Raw genomic sequence first — 27,256 nt, 5'->3', positions numbered from 1 at the left:
AAACAACCCCAAAGAATGATGCTGCCACCACCATGCTTCACTGTGGGGATGGTGTTGTTTTGGTGATGTGCGGTATTTTTTGGAATTATGGCCAGAAAGTTCAACCTTGGTTTCATCAGACCATAACACCTTTTCCCACATACTTTTGGGAGACTTCAGGATGTGTTTTTGCAAAATGTAGCCTGGCTTGGATGTTTTTCTTAAGAAAAGGCTTTCATCTTGCCACTCTACCCCATAGTCCAGACATATGAAGAATACGGGACATTGTCACATGTACCACACAGCCAATACTTGCCAGATATTCCTGCAGCTCCTTTAATGTTGCTGTAGGCCTCTTGGTAGCCTCCCTGACCAGTTTTCGTCTTATCTTTTCATCAAATTTGGAGGGAAGTCCAGTTCTTGGTAATGTCACTGTTGTGCCATATTTTCTCCACTTGATAGTCTTCATAGTGTTCCATGGATATCTAATGCCTTGGAAATTCTTTTGTACCCTTCTCCTGACTGATACCTTTTAACAATGAGATCCCTCTGATGCTTTGGAAGCTCTCTGTGGACCATGGCTTTTGCTGTGGGATGCAACTAACAAAAATGTCAGGAAAGACCAACTAGAGCAGCTGAACTGTATTTGGGGTTAATCAGAGGCACTTTAAATGATGGAAGGTGCTGACTCCTATTTAATATGATTTTGAATATGATAGCTTAATTCTGAACACAGCTACATCCCCAGTTAGAAGAGGGTGTGCACACTTACGCAACCACATTTTATTTTTTTTTTGGTTTTCTTCCCGCCACCTAAAAGATTTCAGTTTGTTTTTCGATTGAGTGGTACAGTTTATAGGTACATTAAAGGTGGAAAAAGTTCTGAAATGATTTATCTTTGTCTCATTTTTGTACAACACAAGAACCTTCCATTTTACCAGGGGTGTGTAGACTTTTTATATCCAGTGTGTGGATATACACACACACACACACACACATAATACACACACACACACACATAATACACACACACACACACATAATACACACACACACACACATAATACACACACACACACACACACACATAATACACACACACACACACACACACATATAATACACACACACACACACACACACATATAATACACACACACACACACACACATATAATACACACACACACATAATATAATATATACACACACACACACACATATTATAATATATACACACACACACACACATATATATATAATATATACACACACACACACATATATAATATATACACACACACACATATATATATATATAAGTGAGGATTTATTGGTCCGACGTTTCAGTTCCCACTGGAACTTTCTTCAGGGACATGAACACCAAAGTGAGGATCACACATTTTTAAGCCCAAAAAGGCGCCAATATTGTTGCTAAGCAACCATAGACAAACAAATAAGCATGGAGGGAAAGTGCACAAAGTAAGTATTTAAGTTATACATGTGGTACCACCGTGAGTCAAAATAAACCAGTGTGTTACAAGGATAGAAATTACATAAAAAATGTAGTGACATGGCCGGGTGATGATACGCACCCCACATGTAGTGTTTACTCATACTAACCTAATCGGTAATACGTGGATTCGAGGGATGTGCCTGTCATAACAGTCCTAGGCTCCCAGGTCTGGATACATATGCCTCATACCGAGTCCCCCATGGTTCATTTAGTCAAGCACACTGCGGGCAAGGGTGTCGCCGTTTCTAAGCAACACAGTAGCGGTGAGCGGGTATATCAAACCCGTCTGCATCGGCAATGCTTAGTGCGCCGGTCTGTCAGTGTACCATCGGGGCGTCACAGAGGGGGCGCAACTGTAGCAAGCACTGAAGGTACCTGAGAGTAGCCCAGTGCTGCTGTATACTGCCAGGCTTACAACCCTTGGTCAGGAATATTAATTAATTATCCTTCCACCAGTACCTTAATGATCTGCACTGCCCTATCAAATTGACATTAAATTACCATCAGGACAACATTGACTTCTTAGACCTGAATATCTTTAAGCAGAACACCAGAGTGGCCCTTAGCCATTCCCAGGATTCCCTGTTGAACAAGAAACCTACACAGAAGCAACAGGATAAACCACTTATTTTCACAACCACTTTCTCCTCCACCTCCCGTGCACTGGCTGACAGCATCAACAAGAACTGGCCCATGATAAACCAGGATGAGTCTCTCGCCCTGTACCAGGCACGTGAACCAATAATGGGATACAAAAGGGGAAGTAGCCTAAGGGACTTACTGGTGAAAACTGAATATATGGACTATGTTAGCAAACCTAAGGATTGGCTCTCTGAACAAAAAGTTGGGGTGCTATAAGTGCCCTGAAAGTGTTACATGCAGATGTTTACTTACAGGTCCGGATTTCCCACACCCACACACGGGTAAAAGACTAAAAATTCACCACAGATTGGGTTGTATGTCAACCTTCGTGATATATATTATTACCTGCCCCTGTGGTTTGTATTATGGGGGCAAGACTGTTACTACACTCAGGGAACGGATTGGGAACCATCGGTCCTCCATCAGTAAAGCACTCAAGGAAGGCGAATCGAAACATCCTGTTGCCAGACCTTTCCTAAATCTAAAACATCCATTGCCCACCTTCCGATGCATGGTTATTGACCACCAGCCCCCCTTGCCGAGGGGTGGTAACAGGGACCTGGCTTTACTAAGAAGGGAAGTGCGGTGGATACATAGATTGGACTGTGTAGCCCCACGGGGTTTGAACGAGATTTTACCATTAGGCTGTTTCATTTAGTTGCCTAACCTTTTTTCTTGTGTTCTTGTCTGTATTTTAGCTTTGTCTGTGTATTTTATTAATATATGGCATATAGGACTTGGCTTTCTTGATAGATATATATATATATATATATATCTATTATACACACTGTCGCATTATGTTTAGTTCATGATCGTTTGTAACCGATTCTCTGGTTACTATATACAACCTATATAGCAACATTGTTGCGCTCCTTGCAATACGATTCCGCGCTGGGCCATGTACTACAGTCTGCGTGATATACTACCCCATTGTGGTTAAGTATCATACTACTAGCTCTCTACCCCTTTGCAGATAGCAAGCATGTCTGTACACAGCCTGTGACGCCCCGCGGGGGGCAATGTAACACGTCCACTCCAGGGATTGGATATGCCTGTGGGAAGAGTAGCATGTGTACTCTTTCCCCCCCCCCCCCCCTTTTCTTGCCTCAGTTCACCGGGCTATGTGTCTATAAGGGACCCTTGGCGCCTCCTCCACCAGTGACCTGTAAGTGAGTGCTGCTGACGGCAATGCTCTACTACTGTGCGGGACTCCCCGGATAGCATGTACCTTAGGCACACGGGTGCCATAATTAACTAAGCCTGGCTACCGCAGCACTGGGCTACTCTCCGGTACCTTCAGTGCTTGCTGCAGTTGCGCCCCCTCTGTGACGCCCCGATGGTACACTGACAGACCGGCGCACTAAGCATTGCCGATGCAGACGGGTTTGATATACCCGCTCACCGCTACTGTGTTGCTTAGCAACGGCGACACCCTTGCCCGCAGTGTGCTTGACTAAATGAACCACGGGGGACTCGGTATGAGGCATATGTATCCAGACCTGGGAGCCTAGGACTGTTATGACAGGCACATCCCTCGATTCCACGTATTACCGATTAGGTTAGTATGAGTAAACACTACATGTGGGGTGCGTATCATCACCCGGCCATGTCACTACATTTTTTATGTAATTTCTATCCTTGTAACACACTGGTTTATTTTGACTCACGGTGGTACCACATGTATAACTTAAATACTTACTTTGTGCACTTTCTCTCCATGCTTATTTGTTTGTCTATGGTTGCTTAGCAACAATATTGGCGCCTTTTTTGGGCTTAAAAATGTGTGAGTCCTGTGAGTGTGGCACACCATAAGGTTGTGTTGTGTAGTGTTGATACCTGGGTGCCTGTGCAAAAAGTAAGTATACAGGCTGGAGTGACGGCACACACAGGATTTTAGAGCTTTATTGTGACTAACGTTTCAGCGCCACACAGGAGCTTTCGTCAGGGATACCACACCACAGTGAAACAGTTATAAGCCCAAAATGGTGCCAATGTTGTTACTAGGCAACCAGACAAAGGAAAAATAACGAAATAAACAGTAAAGACACTGAGATATAGCTAAAAGCTATAACCCACACTCAGCCTAATACAGGCACCTAGTGTAAAATAAATAGATATCGTGACAGGGCACATGTACGTACTGACCCCCAGTAGGCACCTACCAGTCTCCAGAACTCCTAATTGCCAAATATAATTGTGCTGTCTTACGTGAGCCGCTCCTGCAGTGGTATACATATTCGTTTACAAGCCCCTTGGCGCGTGTTGCCCAGACGCGTGTCTCTCTTTCCGTTGCTAGGCAAACAGACATCAGGGCAATACTAGAACACTCAGTCAAGACTTCCCCTCTGTGCACAGTACGTTCTCGTGCAGCACGCAAGGAAGCCGGCCGTGCCAGGGAAGGCACGCAGTCAGTCTCCCACTGCTGTCAAGTCAATTCGCCACAAAGTACACAGGTTTTAGAGAGATTCCATGCCGGCCCTACAAAACGGTAAACATCAAAATTTCCGTGCGCTAAGTCAGACACGGCCATCTACGGGGCAGGGGGGACCCGCCATCTGCCCCCCTAACGTATTAATAGTCATGCAGGACGGACAGCAAGCCAATGGAGGGCAAGAACGCCTGTTTATTCTAGGGACCTGGTAGTACGTATCTATACCACCGGGGGTCATATGTGTACAGAGAAAGTTGTTTCATCGTTCAGTGGGCGATTGCAACATTGTAGCTAGGTAGGTAGTACATCGTAACAAGAATGGTTACATGGCTGAAAGCCTGAATAGACCTTTGTTACCCTATGCAATAATTCATTTACCTAAACCAATGTGTGGTCATTACAAAACAATATTCTGGTCCATAGAAGACATGTTATAATACATGTTAAGGTAGCAAGAAATAAACATGGATATTTTCTATTACATACCGAGTGCTCATTACATTGCCTTTGAAGTATCACTCAAAGATTGTGTTTAAATGAAGCATCCAAGTGGTAAAGTCCTTGTTTAGTCCCCTGGGTGCCAGCCACAGTCTAATTTGTAAATCCATCGGGATTCCCTCCGCAGCAGAGCAAGGTCCCTGTTTCCCCCCCCCCATAGTCAGTGGGGCTTGGTGATCGATGGCCATGCACCTGAACGTTGGTAGGGGGTGACGCATGGTGAAAAAATGTCTAGCAACAGGTTGTTTGGAGTCCCCCTCTTTAAGTGCTTTGCTAATGGCAGAGCGGTGATTCCTAATTCGTTCACGTAATGTAGTGACCGTCTTCCCCACATAGAAAAATCCACAGGGGCAAGTGAGGATGTAAATAACATGTAAATAATGATGATGTAAATAACATTTACCAATAGGTTCCTCAGGCTGTTACCCTTTCTATAGCCCATCAGCGGTTTCTGGGTCTGGAAAAGTGCTAACGATTCGTCTTGATTTATCATAGGCCAGTTCCTGGCAATGCTATCTGCCAATGCCTTAGAGGTGGGGGAAAAATTAGTGGTGAAGATAAGTGGTGCCGGCTGCTTATTTTGCATGCGTTCCTTGTCCAATAACGTAGTTTGAGTGTGGCAAAGGGCTCTCTGGAGTTGTCTGCAGCATCTGTTCCGTGTATCCACTTTCTAGAAATCTATTTTATATCTCTTGTAATTGTGCTTTCACAGTATCCGATGAGCGATTGTTCCTAATGACTCTCAGGAACTGGGAGTACGGGATCCCTCTGATTGTCGCTGGCGGATGTTGGATGCGTGCAGGATGGAATTGCGATCCGTTGCCTTCTGAAATAGTCTGGTGCCCAAGCTGGTACCTTCTTTAAAGATATTAAGGTCTAGGAAATCAATATTATCTTTGTGAAAGTTCAGTGTCAGTTTAATAAAGGTTATTCAGGTATTGATAGGAGAGGAGGGCTTCTTCTCCCTCTGTCCAGATCATAAAGAGGTCATCGATGTAGCAAAAGTACATTAAAAATAGATTTATGGAGTAGCGGTAGCAGGTGGGCATTCTCAAATTCGGCCATGTAAAGGTTCGCATAGGAGCGTGCCAGGGAACTACCCATTGCGGTACCGGCCAATTGCAAGTAAAATTTGTTTTCAAAATGAAGAAAAATTCCTAGTAAGTGTAAGCTCTAGGAGATATGTCAGAAATTCAATAGGGGTTTTAGTAGTAGTATTCATGGATAGTGCTCTATTGGCACACTACCCTGGTCGTGTGGAATGACTGTATAAAGGCTTGTCACATTCCTCTTCACCAAAATGCAGTAGTCGGGTATATCGCCCAAATATTTAACGATTGAACAACTTTCTCTGTACACATATGACCCCCGGTGGTATAGACCCGTACTACCAGGTCCCTAGAATAAACAGGCGTTCTTGCCCTCCACTGGCTTGCTGTCTTGTCCTGCATGACTATTAATACGTTAGGGGGGCAGATGGCAGGTCCCCCCTGCCCCGTAGATGGCCGTGTCTGACAGTGCACGGAAATTTTGATGTTTGCCGTTTTGTAGGGCCGACATGTGAGTGTGTATCAGGTGCAACACTGCAATGGAATCCTTCTAAATTGACTTGACAGCAGCAGGAGACTGACTGCGTGCCTTCCCTGTGTGGGGAAGACTGTCACTACATTACGTGAACGAATTAGGAATCATTGCTCTGCCATTAGCAAAGCACTTAAAGAGGGGCACTCCAAACAACCTGTTGCTAGACATTTTTTCACCATGCGTCACCCCCTACCAACGTTCAGGTGCATGGCCATCGATCACCAAGCCCCACTGACTGGGGGGGGGGGAACCAGGGACCTTGCTCTGCTGCGGAGGGAATCCCGATGGATTTACAAATTAGACTGTGTGGCACCCAGGGGACTTAACAAGGACTTCACCACTTGGATGCTTCATTTAAACACAATCTTTGAGTGATACTTCAAAGGCAATGTAATGAGCACTCTGTATGTAATAGAAAATATCCATGTTTATTTCTTGCTACCTTAACATGTATTATAACATGTCTTCTATGGACCAGAATATTGTTTTGTAATGACCACACATTGGTTTAGGTAAATGAATTATTGCATAGGGTAACAAAGGTCTATGCAGGCTTTCAGCCATGTAACCATTCTTGTTACGATGTACTACCTACCTAGCTACAATGTTGCAATCGCCCACTGAACGATGAAACAAATTTCTCTGTACACATATGACCCCCGGTGGTATAGACCCGTACTACCAGGTCCCTAGAATAAACAGGCGTTCTTGCCCTCCATTGGCTTGCTGTCCGTCCTGCATGACGATTAATACGTTAGGGGGGCAGATGGCGGGTCCCCCCTGCCCCGTAGATGGCCGTGTCTGACTTAGCGCACGGAAATTTTGATGTTTACCGTTTTGTAGGGCCGGCATGGAATCTCTCTAAAACCTGTGTACTTTGTGGCGAATTGACTTGACAGCAGTGGGAGACTGACTGCGTGCCTTCCCTGGCACGGCCGGCTTCCTTGCGTGCTGCACGAGAACGTACTGTGCACAGAGGGGAAGTCTTGACTGAGCGTTCTAGTATTGCCCTGATGCCTGGTTGCCTAGCAACGGAAAGAGAGACACGCGACTGGGCAACACGCGCCAAGGGGCTTGTAAACGAATATGTATACCACTGCAGGAGCGGCTCACGTAAGACAGCACAATTATATTTGGCAATTAGGAGTTCTGGAGACTGGTAGGTGCCTACTGGGGTCAGTACGTACACGTGCCCTGTCACCATATCTATTTGTTACACTAGGTATTAGGCTGAGTGTGGGTTATAGCTTTTAGCTATATCTCAGTGTCTTTACTGTTTATTTCGTTATTTTTCCTTTGTCTGGTTGCCTAGCAACAACATTGGCGCCATTTTGGGCTTATAACTGTTTTTCACTGTGGCGTGGTATCCCTGACGAAAGCTCCTGTGTGGAGCTGAAACGTTGGTCACAATAAAGCTCTAAAATTCTTTCTACTTTTTGACCCAGCGCCTACTTTGTTAAAATCCTGTGTGTGCCGTCACTCCAGCCTGTATACTTACTTTTTGCACAGGCACCCAGGTATCAACACAACCTTATGGTGTGCAGCTTCCCAGCATTTTGTGTGTGTATATTATATTATATATTATATTTTTTATATATATATATATATATATATGTCCAAGCAACAGGCACTCACGTCTGATGGAGTCACAGATCGCCTGGGTGCAGTATTTAGAGCTGTAGTATAGAGAGCCAAAATGGAAGAATGCCGCACTCACAGGGCTTAGTGTAGAAAAATAGAGCAGTTTATTCAAACAAAAACCTAACGTTTCTGCTGGAACCTCAGCCTTTCTCAAAGTGAACATACACACAAGAAGCCCCCTGATAAGCAAAATGTGGCACCAAAATTAGACCAATGACGTCACTCTGTTGCAGGCCAGAACCCACACACACACACAATATACTACTGATTTACATAAATTTAAAAAACAAAAAGTGAACACCGTCACTGGCGACTATCAGAACAGGAGGGTTTACAGGTGGGGAGCCCAGAACACAGGGGAGAATTACACGTTTTCAATCTCATTTTCGTCCTGACCGTATTGATTCCTCTCCATACACCTCCTCCACTGACTCAGACACCCCCACCAGGGGACGGGGCTTTAGGAGAGGCAGACCTATTTCCTCATACATTGACTACTTTTTTCAGCCTTTGGTCAAGCAAACACAAACATATATCAGGGACACTGGGGATTTGCTTCTCAAACTGCATCAATTGTATCCCCTACCTCCGGACATTAAGCTAGCCACAATGGATGTCTCATCTCTATACACTGTGATACCCACCTGTGAGGGGATCGAGAACGTCAAGACATTTCTATGCCAACATCCGGACTCCAGCAGACCACCGACTGAGTTTCTTGTAGAATTACTCACGCATTGCCTTACTCTTAATTATTTCAAGTTTGAACATTCTTATTACCTTCAAACCAGCGGGGGACCAGCATGGGCTCGAATGTCGCCCCTTTTGCGAATCTTTACATGGCATATTATGAACAGTCACATATTTTACCTGCCTACGGCAATTGTATCTACAAACTATTTCGCTACATCGATGATTTGCTTCTTCTATGGACTGGGTCTACAGACCAATTCTGGTCTATGGTTAGTGAATTGAATCTGCTCTCTTCTACCATACGCTTCACTGCACAAATTGATACCAATTCAATTTCCTTTTTGGATTTGACTTTAATTATTACAGGTATCACACTGACCACAACCACCTTCAGGAAAGAGACTGACAGGAATACACTCCTTCATCATACCTCGTGCCACCCTCCCCACACCTTACGGAGCATACCCTATTCACAGATGGTACGGATGACTAGAAATAATTCGGATCCTAGAAGACTTCAACTGCAACTTGAAGATCTTAAGACACGATTCATACAGAGAGGGTACGATCCAATGATCCTGAACTCCCACATGCATGAGGCTGCCACACGAACTCAGCTCCAAACCCTTAAAGGAGACATTTCATATCACCTTCATATTCAGTTATATGATTCATCTTTTCTCAACCTATGGAATCTTGCAGAAAAAAAATGGTCTGAATGCATTTTACCTGCTAAAATCGTTTTTATATCAGAGCTGCAGAGAGATCTTCACTCCTCTGAAGCTAAACTGAAATGAGGGGTGGGAGTGTCTCTTCATTCTCCCACAGGAAATGGTTACAGCACTGACTGACAGGCTGAACTCTGCTGTAGCAGGGAAACCCCTCCCACCTCCCTGCCTGTGTATCTGTTACCAGTTACACATTTAGTTAGCATTAGGTACAGTATATTGCTTTTACTAAGTATTAGAAAAGACTTTTTTTTTATAAAGAGATTGGCAGTTACAGCAGCATTTATGAGTCACAAAGGCAATGAATCTGGCAGAATGTGCACTGCAATGCTAGTTGGGAGGGCTGGGCGGGGCCAGGAGCAGCAGAGGAGAGCAGGACCCAAGTGTGACTGACGTGCCTGCCGAAATGACGTCATCAAAATCGCCGCCCATGTCTCCACCCCCAGGCTTTCTCCTAGTGCAGTGCTGTCCAACTGGCGACCCCCCCACCTGTCTGGCTGCTTTGATGGCTTACCTTTGAGTAAGCTTTAAATGGTATCAGTACTGAGATTAACTGGCCCCCTGCATGGTTCTCACCTCAGATTCAGACTAATCCCTCTGTATTGTTTACAAATGTAATCCCCTGTGTTTTTCACACCTTTTTAATACCTGCATTGTTCAACCCCTGCAGTGTTCACACCTCAGGCTGTAATCACCCCCATTGTTCACGTCTTCACACCTCAGACATAGGTACTGTAGGCAGAGTATGGCACATACAGCCAGCATAGAGCAGGTAGAGTATGGCACACACAGGCAGCATAGGTCAGGGAGGGTATGGCACACACAGGAAGGGTAGGGCAGGCAGAGTATGGCACACACAGTCAGCATAGGACAGGCAGAGTGCTGCCTGTGTGTGCCATACTCTGCTTGCCCTATGCTGCTTGTGGGAGGTGAACCTGGCAGGGGTTTGTTCTGGGAGTTTGCTAGCAGTTGGAAATAGCCATTAAATGGTCCCAAAGGTGTGTAATTATTTACTGGGGGTTGCTCTGCTATCCACAGGGGAGGAGGAGGCATATGGAATTTAAGGGTATATCTTAATATGACATAATTCTTTCACATATAAATGATGGTTGATATCCCCACAGTAAGGACCAAGCATTTGGGATTTTGCTGTGCTACCACCATTGTGATAAAATAGGTGTGGTTTGAAGTGGGTGTGGTTTCAAAAAGGGGAGTGGTCAAAACTGGCTTCCATTAGCGGCCCTCGGCACCATAGAAGTTGGACAGCACTGTCCTAGTGAATGCGACTCCTCTATAGAAAGAAGCCAGAGCCGGCGGCCCCAGCTACAGTCAGCCTGTTTCTGCTAGCCGGAAGCCCTGGAAACGGGAGGGGCTTCAGCAGTTTCACAACAATTGCACAGTGTTCTTGAATAATAGGTGAACCACCAAAGAGAGACTGACCTTCACTACCACTTATACACCGGACAAAAAGCCACTTATCGATGACATTTTTTATCACTGGACTGTTTTGGAAAAAGACCGGACACTTCCTTCTATCTTCCGACAGCCCCCACGCATACATAAACTTAACACTATTAATCCCAACGGACTTAATGAACTATTAACATACTCCTGCGTTTTATTTGAGTTGAATTGGCCCCAACGTTTTTGACAATTCAATGCCTGCTTTTTGTACAACTATATTGATATGAGAAAGTCTGGGGGATCTATTACCTTGTTATAATATGATTTATCCCTTCAGCTGTAGCCATATCTGTTCCTACGATTGTGCAATACTTCCTGCTTCTACATTCTATACGGATACTTTTTATATCCATTAGTTTACCTTTTGCTATACTATATGGTTGTTTACACTTTTGCTACATTCTCTTTCAACTTTGCTACATGTGTCATTTTGAACTACTGCACATAACGGAATGTATCTTTCCTGTCTATCCCTGGCTCTCCTCAGGATTCCCGAGACAATATGCTGTAGATAGCCAACACAGTGCCGCAACACATCGTAGACTCATTACCTATATTGGTTCTAGTTGCATTATTATTTTTTAGTTTTATTTTTTACTTTTTATTATGCTTACTTTCTATTTGTGATTCGTCTATATCCTGTATAGGTTTACGCTGCACTTTGTACCCACATGGGCTGTGCCAACCTTATGCCCGCCTATTGCCTTTGTTTTTACCATCCGCTTCTCTCCCCACCGGCATGTGCATTTATTGGGCGCTTGCCTAATTGAGCAGTGTATGGGGTCTGTACCTATACGGTGAGATGTGCTTCTTGTTAACATAACGAGTGTCACATTCTCCGTAGCTAGGTTATGCCCCCCCCCCCCCCCTGCTTTGACCTCTATGACTCGCACTACTGATCAGCCTCCGGCTGCAGATATCCGGGACTTATCCTAAACAGAGAGTATACGGAGTCTGAACCCATTGAGCGCGATGTGCTCCCTTGCTTGACAGGCGAGCGGCACAGTCTTGTAGCATGGGTGATGTATGTCTCTTTCCTCTCGTTTTCACCAATTGCCCACCACTCTATACGAGTGAAGGAATGTATGCTTTCACGGCTCAATGCTTTGACAGCCGACTATGAGTGAGCTTGAACACACGGTTCATGATTTAATAGGTATGTGGCCACGGGCAAGGATGTTTTGCGAGACCTAAACGCATGTTTTGTGCAGATAAATAACAGCCTTTTTCTTTACTGACACTTGCGACAGCCGTGGGCTCTTTTGATTATCCTTCTTTGATGTTGCCTATTACTGTGTGAGAGCTATAGTTCAGCGTATGTGTCACCCTTTCCCTTTTGTTATGAATCCTGTATTTCCTCCGTTCTTTATGTATTTTTATTTTCTACACTCTTTTCCTCTCTATGTGCCTTTTCTTGATTTTGTTCGAGCGATTGTTGACTCTATTGCTTGTACTATACTAATCCTTATATTCACATTTGTTGTTAAATTGTTTAGTTTACACTGGTAGTTGGGGGGTGGGTGTTGGCCTGCAACAGAGTGACGTCATTGGTCTAATTTTGGCGCCACATTTTGCGTGTGTATGAATGTATGTATGTGTGTGTGTATATATATATATATATATATATATATATATATATATATATATATATATATATATATATATATATATATATATATATATATATATATATATATATATATATATATATATATATATATATATATATATATATATATATATATATATATATAATATATAGCAAAATGTAAATGCAAAAGGTTTATTATTCGACGTTTCGGTCTCGCACAGAAACCTTCATCTGGAGTGAAAAACAAATCCAGATGAAGGTTTATGTGAGACTGAAAAATCAAGTAATAAACCTTTCTATTTTTGCATTTACCTTTTGCTCACAATTCTTTAAATCCTAGGAGTGCTGTTCTTTCTTCCAGTGTGTGTGTATATATGTAGGAATATGATCCACACTAACAGGCTTATAATGAAACTGTTTTATTGTGAGAAACACTTTGGCTAGCACACTACCCCAAAACGTTAGTCTTCTCGTTTTATTAGATTTCTCTCCGGACCGCACCCAGACTCCTGTGCCTTTTTAATGACACGAGTGCAGGCTACTTTTGGATGTGTGGGTGCACGATGGCCTTTCACAAGCTACCTAGCTCAAAGGAGTGCTATCTCTCTCTACACTTGACCGATGTTGCTTGCATATTCCCAAGCTGCTTTATGCAGCAATAGTTTGAAAAGTTACTCCTGTCCATGATTGTACAGGGCGGAGATACGCTTTGTCTAACGTGCCCTAAGATTAGACATGTAACCTTTAGAGGTCCCCCTATTGACTTGTGCTGCCTAACCTAAGTCACTTGTTAACAGGTACTGTCCAGACTGCAGAAATGATGCAAGCGAAGTGGTTCTAGCTGGTGAGAAGTTGAAAGAAAGCAAAAAGAAAGCCAAAATGGCATCTGCTAGCTCCTCATCGCAGAGAGATTGGGGCAAGGTAAGCTTATTCAAGGACTTGTAGTCATTCTTTTATTGCATTTTCTTACATTTTTCCAGATAATAACCCATAAAACATGGGTGAACATTTTGATAAATTTTCCTCCTTAGTGTGTATTAGAGCAAGTAGATAAAAATGGTAAATTTGTCACTTGCTTATTCAAACATAAGTCTACCTTCACAAATTTCCAGCACATTCAGTTAAGTGCCCTTAAGATCTACAGATTATAGTGTATATTATCCTTTTAAGAGGGATTGTACTCCTGCTATTGTTCCAGAATGCATTTATCCCAATAAGTTATCGCAGATCTTTCTTCAGATGAACAACAAATTAATTGATCCCATCACCATGAACCAGTATAAAGACTTATTTGAGCCTTTGCATCCTGTTCTTCAGCCCTCTGGGTTCATCTCCTTGCTGGGTTCAAATATCACAGCACTCATCAGTCTCTTCCAGATGGCGTTTAGCAGATCCCTTGCCTGGTGCCCAAATGTTCCCTATCATTATGTTGGGTTGAAAAACTCAAAATACTGTTCTTCGACTTCAGCTTATTCTTCTTTTTCCCCCTTCTTCCTCCTCCTCCTCCTTCTTTGCGCCCCCCATTTTCTAAACGCTTCTCCTCCAACAGTGGAGCAGGTTGCTTGCACTTTTCTTAGTGTTCCTGCCCCATGTCTTTTTGTAAACACCCCAATTTTCCCATTGACTTTGACAGGGAAGATTTTCAAACTGCTGCCACACTTACATCTTTGAAGCTACACCCCCCATACTTGAATAACCTAATGGGATCACCCTGAATGAAACGGCAACATTTGTTGGATGACCCAACAGCCAATCAATTTTCACCCATTGACTTTTATGGGGAAATTTAAACTGCTGCCAATCTTACAGCTTACAGCTGCACTCCCCGAACTTGAATCACATAGTCATGGGGTCAGCCTGAATGAAAATATGATTGGCTATCCACTTTTGGGCATCCAACAATCAGATTTTACCTATTGACTTAGCAGATATTCAACCTGCTGCCATTCACAGTATTAACACCATGGTCCCCAAACACTCACCAACTTTGACTGTTGTTGGCCCCACCCACCCCCACCTTGAACCAATCAGATTTCACCTATAGATGTCATATGTTTAAGGTTAAACTGCTGCCATTCTTTATTAATATTAAGGTCCCCAAATGTTGCAAAGCTAGTCACCAGGTAACTACGGTTCAGTTAGAAAATGGGCGTAAAAAATAGAAAAATAGGGGTTGTAAAACTTTCCAAAGTTAGTCACTGGGTTCAAAGTTAGAAAGTGGGTGGAGCCACCAACCGCCCATAAGACTCATTGACTTTTAGTGGGGACGTTTAAATTGCTGCCATTCAGACACTATTGAATCCAGGGTCCCCAAACTTTGCACAGTGGTTTTTACTGTAACTGTTGTCCAAGGTTAGGAAAAAGAACAGATCAGATTTCATTCAATGACTTCACATTTTTCAACCCAACATGAAGTTTCTTATCAAACTTCCCTTTCTAGTTTACACCTGATGCTTCCTCCCTCCATATCTCTGCATGTGGTCAGAATGGAGCAGTTCTTTAGACAAATGACTTATCATCCTGAAACTGCCACTGTTTGCAATACTAAAGTCTCCATCCTGAAGCTGGGAGCGCACACATCCTACGCAGGGTGGCAGTATTGAAGTTCAGATAGGGGGGATTCTGTTACGCTGGAGGCAGGTGTAGGGGGCAGTTCTAACAACCAGCTGCATTCCAGGCCATGTATAATGCATATCCCTAAACACCATACTGACCACATGGCTGTGGGTAATGGAGGAATCTTCAGTTTACCTGTTGCCCTAGATTGCCCTTCACCACTGACTGAATCCCTCAAGGCCTTTCTCACCTCAGTGAGCCTGTTCCCCTAGGGAGAGTGAACTTTTCTCCCATGCAGGAAAATAAAGATGACTTAGCGAAACCTTGCCTAGCAGTACAGGTGTGGGATCTGTTTTTCAGAAGTTATCCAGAAAGCTCTGCATTTCAGGAAGGTCATCTTCCATAGACTATATTATATGCAAAAAAAACCTCAAATTTTATGAATTTTGCTTTTTCTCTAATACAGTAAATGCTATTTGATCCAAGCTGAGATATAATAAATCCTTATTAGAGGCACAACAACAACCCTGTTGTGTTTAATTCAAGTGTAATTATTTTTTAGTAGACTTAGCGCAATTCCTTTTTTGACACATACAAGAGCCATTATAAATGCAGTTAAACATACCAGCTCTCAATCATTTATGATTGGGCATAGAGGCAGGGCAGACAGTTACTTTCACATTCTGTTCACCTATTACTTTTCACTTCCGTCCTCACCATGTAAATTGTGTAGCCAGTGCGTGGGCATGTGCATCAGGACCCCATTCTGGCACATAAGGCAAGCTTTGCATAATGTCAATATCTTTAATAACAGTGCCTGCTTGTTGTGATTGTGTAATTCCAAGACTGAAGGAAATACCGACTCAACTGTAGCTAAAAGGCAGCAGGATTTGGGAGTTCGTTCTTGATCAACATTTAAAGACTGACATTTTCACTTGGCTGCAGTAACAGGATTTACATCTGTTATGTACTGATTCAAAGCCACACATCAGGCACAGACAGGCGAAATAAGCGTTTGTCAGTGTACTGTAGTTCTGTGGAATGCATCTGAACACACATATATGGATTTGTCCTTCCTTGCTGGCTGTTTATTGATGAGCAAAATTCAAATCTCCAATACAATACAAGCTGCCCTGAACTTTTTCTTTCTTTCTAATTGTATATCATGGCTGCAGCAATACAAGTGGTATTCAGTTTCCTTTTGTAGAAGAGCAAAGCTACTTTCTGATTGGCTTTACTTTATGGGGGTTTATTGAGTATTTTTTCCAACCAGGCACAAATTCTCTATTTCCAACCTTTTAGTTTATAATTACTAAATTTAACTTACATTTTAAGTTTGCAGTATATTGTGCATTAGTCCTTAAGCTCAGTAATTGACAGCAGCACAGAGCTTTTGCAGTTTACGGGCAGAAAAGATGATACACGACATATTTTGAGGCACATCTTCTCTGTTAAAGGGCTGTGGATGCCTTGGACTGGTAGAGAAGCTCAAAACATAATGTACAAAATTTCTAGCCAATTTCTGTAGTTTAGCTTTAGTTTTACTTTAAGATCTATAGTTGGTTTAAGTATAGGTATATAAAGTTTATGCAAGTATTGATAGGACTGTATAGCTGTGTGCACTGGTGTTCCTTTGAAGAGGTGTTTTTTTGTTTTTTTTGTTTTTGTTTTATGGGGCTGCTGCTCCTGCTCTGTAATTGCAGCATATGAAACTCTTTCCCTCCCTCTCCCCCATGTCAGTATTTAAGTATTTTCTTAGGCAGTTCAGATGCAAGCAAACTATTGACCAGCCTAATGTCTCTATTGATAACATTTAGGGCAATCGTTTGTGAACTGAAGAGATTTCAAATTCCCATTCCGTGAAGGTAGAATAATAATGTCTAAAATAGTCTGCTTGTGGGATATCCTGCTGAGCTTTGAGATTCTCTTAGGGGTTTTGGCCCTATTTACTTTTTCTGGATGTAATCCTCACTTGGGACTTGATGATTTTGGAAAAGTTTTCTACAATTGATCGAGCAACACATTTTTTCAAACGTATATAGCTGTTTTTTCCCTTGCGTCCCTTGGCAGCACTTAAACAAAACAAAAACTGTAGTACCGTGTTAGCCAGTGTCAAAAATAATTAAAAAAAAAAACACAAATACAAGAGTATTGTAGAAATGATGCCTAAATTGGCTAACAATAAAAATACATTGCAAGCTTTCAGAGCTCTAAGGGCTCTGGCACACGGGGAGATTAGTCGCCTGCGACAAATCTCGCTGTTAGCGGGCGGCCTTCATCAGGCAAAATACAAATGAGAACTGGAATGGCACAACATTTATACTGTTAGATTAGAGAAGTGTTCACAAGCAATAAATTATGAAGTTACAGATAGAGAAGATAGTAAAAGTAATTAAGGTTTATTATGGAGGGTTGTAAATAGTCTGGATTTAGTCAGGTCAGATAGTGACATGAAACCTGACCCCAAATTAAGGCCCTGTCTTAATGTGTTGAATAACTCCATACATTTGAATTCATAGATCTTCCTTTCTCGTTCAGATCCAAAGTTCCCTTTTAGAATTAACACCTTCATGTCCTGAAGCCTGTGGTCCTGATTGCAGAAGTGTTGTCCCACTGGTGTATCACATGCTTTGGTCTTGATCTTATGTCTGTGATGGTTCATCCTTGTGCATTGTTTTTGCCCTGTTTCTCCTCCTGTAGGGCACTTGGTACATATGATCATGTACACCACATTGGAGGAAGCACATGAATAGCAGTCCCAAATGGTGTAGACTTTTTGTGTATTCAGTATTGCAATTTGATCTTTGCACAGGATGTATTTGCAAGTCTCACATCTTTTGCTGTTGCAGGGAAATGTACCTGCTTTTGTTGTTTGGGGAAGAGCACTTCTAAAAATCATTTTCCTCAGACTGGGAGGTTGTCTGTAGAAAAGAAGGGGTGGTTCAGGGGAATATCTCCTTTAGTCTGGTATCTGTATGGAGCATGTGCTGCAGGTCCCTGGTTATTTTTCATATAAGGTTCAGCTGTGGGTTTTAGGTGACTACAATAGGTACCCTGTTGATTTCTATTTTTTGTTTGTAATCCAAGAGTGTGTCTCTGGGTATTTGAGTTGCTATGTGGATCTGATCATCAACCTGCAGATGGTAGCCCTGATTTGACACCTTGTATCCCTTTGATCAATCACACAAGGACTTGTGGGACAATATCCCAAAGGTGGGTGCTCCAGTAGCTAGATTAGCTACTCCCCATCCCACTGGCGGACGGAACGTCCTTTAGAGACCCCATGGACAGAAAAGCTGAGAGTTTACTCAAAAATATCTACCTCAGTTAATACAACCTTCAAACCTACGGTAGCCACAGCTTGCGTATCACGCACAGCGGTTTTGTGGCTTGAGGATGCCCTCACTGCGGCCACAGATTTATTTGACATGCACGGTCAGCTATCCAAAATCCTCAATGCAGTACATTTCCTCTGTGATTCCTCCATGGATACACTACAACTTCTAGCCAAGATGTCCGGTCCAGCCTCTAAGAAAAACCTGGTAGCCCTTTCCTTTACGGGAGCCACACTATTTGGACCTGAGTTGGACTTGCTCATCAATAAGATCACAGGCGGGGAAAAAGTAATTTTCTCCCACAAGATAAGTCACGCCCAAGTGGTTCACAACCCAAACCCTTCGTACCTCAAGCTATAAGACACTCCTCTCAAGGTTCAACAATGCAGAACACACATTCAGGACCCACAAAGGGCTACCGACCCAATAGGAAGCCAACCTGGAATACACAGAGGCACCCCTCTTAAAGTAGCCTCAGACAAATCTCAAGAGTCATGAAGTACAAGCCACCCCCGAGAGTCCAGAGGCGGTGGGGGGGCCGTCTCTTACTGTTCAGGGAGGCGTGGCTATCCACAACAGACAGATGGGTTCACCAACTTTGTAAAAAGCCCCCCTAAATATAGCATAACAATAATAGATAACATATCAATGACTCTGATATCTTATAAATATAGAAGTTTAATTACTACAATCAGTTAGTACAATCAAACAATATAATAATATTGTTACTTTGAATCCTATTCTAAGAGAAGCATCCAGCATACAAGGCTTCTAATAAATATATTCTTACTATACTGCACTACTGTCTGTGTGCAGGTATAAGGTGTGATGTGCAGCTATTCTTAAAGGTGTTTCTTCCAGATACATCACCTGTTCCTTGTTCCTTTCTTCTTCTGCTGCTACACCAAGTGGAAGGGCTTCAAGTTATATCCACTTGCCCTCCATGACAACTAGGCCCCAGCCCCTCATTTTTGCATGTAAACATCCCGTAACTAGGATGAAACACTATCCAGTAGTAGTCACTGTAGTCCAAGGGATATTTCCATTGCCATAGGTCTTTATTCATTTCCAATCACCTGTTATACTGAATGTTGCTCATAGCTGTCATTGTCCCATGGGATTTCCAAGCTTACCATATTCTTGTTAAACCAGTTTTCTGGGAGATGGTCAGTATTGGTTACATGGATTCAGTTGGGGAAGGTTGTTTGTTTAGTGACACCGTCTTCCCAAACATCTTTTTTTTTTTTTGTTTGACAGTTGGTAGCTGATTCCAAAGATTGCTTGGATACCTATCAATGTCTTTTCAAACAATATTATTCAATTAACGTTGTCCAATATAACAAACTAGTTTCTTTGGGATACAGGATACAATTCCATCACGAACCCCCCTGCAAATTCATTGAATCAAATACTCCCTCCCCCCCCCCACGCCACGAAAAAGACTCACACTCAAACAAGCCATAAACGCGATGTTGGTCTCCAAGGTGATTATACCTGTTCCAACACTAGAAAGAAAAACTTCTACTCAAACCTTTTTCTAGTCCCAAAAAAGGACTGGTCGACCCAAAAGCATTAAACAAATTCCTCTTCATACAGTCATTCAAGATGAAATCACTCCGATCCGTCATAGCCAATGTACAACAAGGAGACTTCTTCACGTCAATTGATCTTCGGGATGCCTATCTCCACATTCCTATACATCAGGACCATCAAAAGTACCTATGTTTCCCATTTGCGGGAAGACCTTTCCAATTCCAGGGCACTTCCTTTCAGCCTGGCCACTGCACCACGCATTTTCACAAAGGTGATGAAAGCCCTAGTAGCCCACATGCGGCAAGGTCTTACGTGTACTCCCTTACTTGGACGACCTTCTGCTTCGGGCCCCATCACACGCCCAATCACTCATCGGGACCAACAAATGCGTAGCCATCCTAGAGGGGCACGGATGGCAGATACACCACAAAAAGAGTACGCTGCTCCCTACACAGTCCAATATCTTTCTAGGAGTGCGTTTCGACTCCACTCTACACAAGGTGTTCCTCACTGCAGAAAAATGGAGAACCCTGTCGGGGGCGGCGCAACGCCTGGAGAGGTCTACCGGTTACTCCAATGGGCAGAGGTGACCCATTTCCACCTGATGGCAGTATACATCCCAGGCCATCTCAACTGAGAGGCAGACTTCCTCAGCCGCAACTTCATAGACCAAGTTGAATGGTCTCTACACAAAGCCGTGTTCCGACAGAACCAGACAGGACACCACAGGTGGACCTTATGGCCTCCCAATGCTCGATGGATCAAGAGTCTGATCACTGCGACCTACCGTAACAAGGGACTACCTATCCCATTGAAGACCTCGGCACACACTACCAAGGCTTTTACCGCCTCATGGGCTATGACCAACACGGCATCTACAGAGCAGATATGTAAAGCGGCCACATGGTCATCAGTACACACTTTCACAAAGTTCTACAAGTTTCATGTGTTTTCCTCGGCGGAAGCCTCTTTCGGCCGAAAAGTTCTTCAAACAGCAGTGATGTAATTACCACTTTCTCTCAGTTGCCATGTTAGAGCTCCTTCGGTCTCTCCATTTGTTACCTAAGTATTATATTCCTGTTCCTACTTTTTACATTTCCCACCCTATCTCTCTGTTTTGGGACAAACCCACTGGTACCTGTGCTGCCTTGGGACGACAGAGAAAAGGGGATTTGTTTTACTCACCGATAAAGCCTTTTCTCAGAGTCCCGTCATGGCAGCACAGGGAGTCCCACCCCTCTAACTCTATATTCAGCTGTGCTAGCCGGAACTTCTGGAGGCGGGGTTAATGCAGGGATGTGGGAGGGGAAGCAAGGGGATAGAACCTAGTCTTTCTTTTGCTATCCTGCCTCCTAAAGAGAAGAGCGCATTAAACCACTGGTACCTGCGCTGCCATGACAGGACTCAGAGGAAAGGCTTTATTGGTGAGTAAAACAAATCCCTTTATTCAACTCATTTAGGGCTCTGGCATATCGCCGGTGGTATGGCATACACGGCGGCACGATTTCAGTGAAAGATTAGTCGCCCGCAAACAGGGAGTTTTGTCGCGGGCGACTAATCTCCCCGTGTGCCAGAGCCCTAAAACAGGGCCTTAATCTGGGGTCAGGTTTCATGTCACACTATCTGATCTGACTGAATCCAGACTAATTTATTGCTTCTCTCTGATCTAACAGTATAAATGTTGTGCCATTCCAGTTCTCATTTGTATTTTGCCTGATGAAGGGTCCTTAGAACTCCGAAAGCTTGCAATGTATTTTTGTTAGCCAATATAGCTATCATTTCAACAATATTCTTGTATTGTTTTTTTTATTTTTGGCAGCACTTAGATTTTCCTGTGGGCAGGATTAAAAAAAAAAACAAAAAAAAACACTGCCGATAAACACCCCCCTTAGCCCATAAAGCACTCCCTCTCCCAAGATGAAACTGACACTGGTCTGTTTCCTGGATGCCTGTGCCCCCAGATGTTGTTTGAGATCAGGACGCCACATAAATGTTTGCCCCCTGTGGTGGTGGTAAAGCAGCCTTTACCTAAAGAGGTTAAGGAAACAGAGTTCTTCGCTATTATGTTTAGGATGTAATACACAACTTCTCACTTTTACCAGGATAGAATTTTGTGATACCTGCAAAGCAAAACTAAGATTCTACTAATCCTGTAGCTGGAGCAGATGAGTTGGAGGCTTTTGAATCCTTTAAACAACCTGCATCCAATAAAGAGTCTTTACAAGATAGCCCACTTTAAGATCAGAGGAAATATCCTCATAAATATAAATAAAGCCTTTGACACAGTCAACTGGGACTTTCTTTGGGTAGTGTTCGAGAAGTTTGGGTTTCGCCCTAACTTTGTTGCATGGATTCAGTTACTATATAAAAAAAACCAGCGCCAAAGTCCGTGTAAACACAATACTATAAGACAAATAGAATTGCATAATGGAACCAGACAGGGATGCCCGATGTCCCCCCTACTCTTCGCACTGGTCATCGAACCATTGGCCGCAGCGGTCCATATGGACCCAGCAATAAAAGGTCTTAAGGTCGGTCAAATAGAAAAAAAGATAGCACTATACGCCGACGACCTAATCCTATTCCTGCCAGACCATAACAACTCACTTATGCAAGCCCTCAAAATCCTAGACATATATACTACAGTGGTCTTAAAATAAACCGGAAAAAATGCTACCTTTTTGCACTATCAGAGCCGGAGCATGAAGGCATTCTACAAGGCCTGCAGGGGGTTCAAAATACTATCCAAATACTATGACACAAATCTAGAACCATTTCTGACAAAATTTAAAAAAGATGTTCTACCACTAACAGTCTGGGGGAGAATCAACTTGTTTAAAATGGTGTATATTCCTAAATTTATATTTCTCAGTCGGCCATACCTGTCAGTGCAGGACGACTGGGGATAAGCTGATCCTCTCTGGAGGCAGGACAAACTGAAAAAAAACTTTCTTCCTTCTCCATCGTGGCTCCACCTTTTCCTCCAGTTTTTTACAGTTTGTCCTACCTTGGAGGCAGCAACTTCTTATCTGTGTATATTTTCATTTTTTATTTAACTTATTAATTTTAGTTATTCTACGCAGAACACCATCCAAGAAGACTGGTAAGAACCAGAAATCCCTGGAGTGGTAGAGCCCTTAATGTGATATACACATAGTATAGTAACATAGTAATTTAGGTTGAAAAAAGACATACGTCCATCACATTCAACCATAATGCCTATATATACCTGCCTAACTTCTAGTTGATCTAGAGGAAGGCAAAAACCCCATATTGAAGCCTCACTAATTTGCTGCAGAGGGGAAAAAATTCCTTCCTGACTCTGTTATAGAACTGTGCTTTGTTCCCCACTTTTGTGAAAAGATCTCATATGTTTCACTTTAACTTACCCCCTCCTGGATGTGATGCACAGAAAGCAGAGATGCAAGAATCATGCAACTGCAGTTTAAGCATTTCTTTTGTCTGTTTCTGTTCATGTGTTATACTTAGGCAGGTTATATATAGGCATTATGGTTGAACTTGATGGACGTATGTCTTTTTTCAACCCAACATACTATGTTACTAACTACTAATTGATCCAGAGGAAGGCAAAAAACCCCATCTGAAGCCTCTCTAATTTGCTGCAGAGGGGAAAAAATTCCTTCCTGACTCCAAGATGGCAATCGGACCAGTCCCTGGATCAACTTGTACTAAGAGCTATCTCCCATAACCCTGCATTCCCTCACTTGCTAAGAATCCATCCAGCCCCTTCTTAAAGCTATATAGTGTATCAGCCAGCACAACTGATTCAGGGAGGGAATTGCACAACTTCACAGCTCACAGTAAAAAATAGTTTCCAAATATTTGGACAAGGACAAGGAAAGTCAAAATCTATTAAGCACACTTTTAAATAATACTACTATTGCTGTGTAAAAACTTTATATTTGTGGCTTGTCTGATTAACAGATACTTACTACAAACTACATACTTGTTTCAGTGAACGGCGGCGCCATCTTTAAAAAGGGATGCCCATACCCTTTCCTTCACAGTCTGTACTGCGCATGCGTCCCCAACATCCTGCAACTTTGACCAGCTCACAAACCAACTGCTCCCCGCACCTGCCAGCACCCACCCACCAGTGTGCAGAGCCACCAGCACCCCCCCCTCCACTCGCCTGTCCTTCCTGCTGCTTCCACTTCAAATAGCCCGGCTTGCCGCTGTACGCGCTTTTTATATAGCGCGTCACCATGGCAACCGGACGCTTGCCGGTCTATCTGGGAAGGGGAATGCGCCTGTTTTTGCTGCTGAAGAGGGACATGTGCGCATGCGCCGCCAACAGTCCTGGTCACCAAGTCAATGCAGGAGCGAGGCATTATGGGAATCCTCTTTACCCAGCTCAGCGTTTTTTTTTCCTGTTTGGCTTCTGATCTGAGTGATCGCAATTTGGGGAGACTTAAGGGCACTATTGAGACAACTGAAGCTAAGCCTGCAGCTTGAGATTAACTTTTTGGTAGCCTTTCCTTCTCCTTTAAACAGGACCTCCCTTCTAAACGGAGTGGGTGCCCTGATGTCCATTGGAAGGACCTATTGGTAAATAAAGCATTAGAGAGGTTATTATATGATCCCCTTATATATTTATACATAGTTATCATGTCACCTCTTAAGCGCCTCTTCTCCAGAGTAAACAGACCCAACTTGGCCAGTCTTTCTTCATAAGCGAGACTTTCCATACTACCAGCTTAGGTTTCCCTTCTCTGGACCCTCTCTAATTCAATCATGTCCCGTTTAAGCACTGGAGACCAAAACTGAACAGCATATTCTAGATGGGGCCTTACCAGCGCTCAGTAAAGGGGAAGAATAACTCCCTCCTCCTGTGAATCTATACACCTTTTAATACAGCTCAAAACGTTGTTTGCCCTTGCATCTACTGCCTGGCATTGCTTGTACAGCCAAGTTTATTCTCTACAAGGACTCAAAGGTCCTTCTCCATTATGGATTTGCCTAGTGCACTCCCATTAAGGGTATAAGTGGCTTGCATATTTTTACATCCCAGGTGCATGACCATACATTTATCCACATTAAATTTCATCTGCCACTTAGCTGCCCAGATTGCCAGTTGGTCAAGATCCTGCTGCAAGGATGCCACATCCTGCATAGAATTGACTGGTCTGCAGAGTTTTGTGTCATCTGCAAACACTGATACATTGCTTATAATACCCTCCCCCAAGTCATTTATGAACAAGTTAAACAAAATTGGACCCACTACAGAACCCTGAGGAACCCCACTGAGAACCTTACTCCAAGTAGAGAATGTACCATTAACAACCACCCTCTGTACCCGATAGTGTAGCCAGTTTTCTATCCATGTAAATGACTTCACTAAGACCAGTAGACCTTAGTTTAGAAAGCAGTAGTTTGTGGGGAACGGTATCAAATGCCTTGGCAAAATCCAAATAGATTAAATCTACTGCATCCCCACTGTCCAGCTTCATACTTACCTCATCATAAAAAGCCATTAAATTGGTCTGACATGATCTGTCCTTCATAAAGCCATGCTGATTACTGCTCATAATGCCATTCTCCAGTACATAATTTTGTATATGATCCCTTAACAAGTCTTCAAATAACTTGCCCACCACGGATGTCAAACTTGCAGGCCTATAATTGCCAGGCTGAGATCTTACTCCTTTTTTAAATCTAGGAATGACATAGCCTTCTTCCAATCCCTAGGTACCATACCTAATGAAAGAGAGTCTGAGAATATCAGAAACAAATGCCACTGTAAATCTGACCCTAGCTCTCTCAGTACCTGGGGTGTATTCCATCTGGCCCAGGTGCCTTGTTTACATTTATCTTGTGTAACCCTTTAAGCACCATATCCTGTGTCAACCACTGTGTAGTTGGAGCTGAGGCAACAGTGTAGCTATTGGGTGGGACTTGGCACTCCGGCTTCTCTACTGTATACACAGAAGAAAAGAACTGGTTTAGCACATCTGCCTTTTCTGTATCCGCTGTAACCATATTGTTAAGATAACTCAATGGGGCCACACCCTCAACCTGCATCTTTTTACTATTAATATACTTAAAAAAAACTTTTTGGTGTTAGTCTTGGCCTCTGCCGCAATGCACTCCTCATTTTCTACCTTAGCCTTCCTGATTGCTGTTTTACAACACTTGTTATAGTGTTTATATTCATTAAACACAGCTACTGTCCCCTCTGACTTATATTTCTTAAAAGCTTTCCTTTTCCCTCATGTCCCTTGGCAGCACTTACTTGGAGAGACGTCATACCTAGGAAAAGTAGGTAGGAAAAACACCGCCTTCTCCAATAAATTATTCCGCCCCCTTTACCCATAAAACCCTCTTCCCTCCACCAACCTTCAGTGTTTTTGTCCTACTGGAAAGGATTACACCGTTAATCTTTGTCTGGGCTCCTGTCAGATGACCGTGCCCCCAGATGCTGCGTAAGTCCAGGGCGTCATTCAGACGAGTGTGCCCCCTGTGATGTGGTATTGGAGTACCCTTACGCTGAGGCCCAGGAGGGCTTGAGATGGGTTGCCAATCGAACGATTCTGCCTCCCTTAAGTGATTGTTGGGCATGCTGGTAAGTATCCTGGAAAGTTGCCACATGTTCCTGGAAGGCGCCGGCGATGACGTCACTAACTCGCGCTGCATAGGTGGAACGCAGACATGAGGCAGATGGAACGCATAGTATAGTGGTGGAACACAGGGTGTCACATCCGGAAGGCTGGTTCTTAGGCCGGCAGTAATGGCGCCGCGTAGCCGCTCCCGGGTCTACTCCTGCTACAGGTCCACAAGTGAAGCGCTCCATCTCTGCCTGTAAGTACGCGTCTTTATGATGCTATTAGATAATGTTCTTTTGTATCTCTGAAACGGAGGCTCTCTTTTTATTGTTTCAATGGCTGACACTGCTCCAAAGAAAGTGGAAAAAGGGAAAACTAAAGAAAAGACAAAATGTAAAGAGTTTATCCGAGTCCCCTAAAGGGAAAATGTTAAAAAAGCCATCTTTTATGCTTGGGCTGTGAAGTCGAATTCAGTTCCTTTTAGAGGGGGAAAAGTTATGTTA

At 43.3% G+C, this 27,256-nt stretch overlaps 1 protein-coding gene across 2 annotated transcripts in view; it reads left to right on the top strand.

Annotated features, from left to right (window-relative positions):
- Nucleotides 1-27,256, top strand: part of uhrf1 (ubiquitin-like with PHD and ring finger domains 1) — a 109,957-nt gene that overhangs the window by 31,713 nt on the left and 50,988 nt on the right. For both annotated transcript variants that reach the window (XM_002940137.5, XM_012963705.3), the window contains exon 8: nt 13,564-13,687. In XM_002940137.5, coding sequence (XP_002940183.2) covers nt 13,564-13,687 — 124 coding nt within the window. The remainder of the gene's footprint in view (nt 1-13,563; nt 13,688-27,256) is intronic.

This window comes from Xenopus tropicalis, chromosome 1 (genome assembly GCF_000004195.4).
Source record: "Xenopus tropicalis strain Nigerian chromosome 1, UCB_Xtro_10.0, whole genome shotgun sequence".
NCBI classification, from domain to species: domain Eukaryota; kingdom Metazoa; phylum Chordata; class Amphibia; order Anura; family Pipidae; genus Xenopus; species Xenopus tropicalis.
This window is presented reverse-complemented; position numbering and strand designations above follow the sequence as displayed.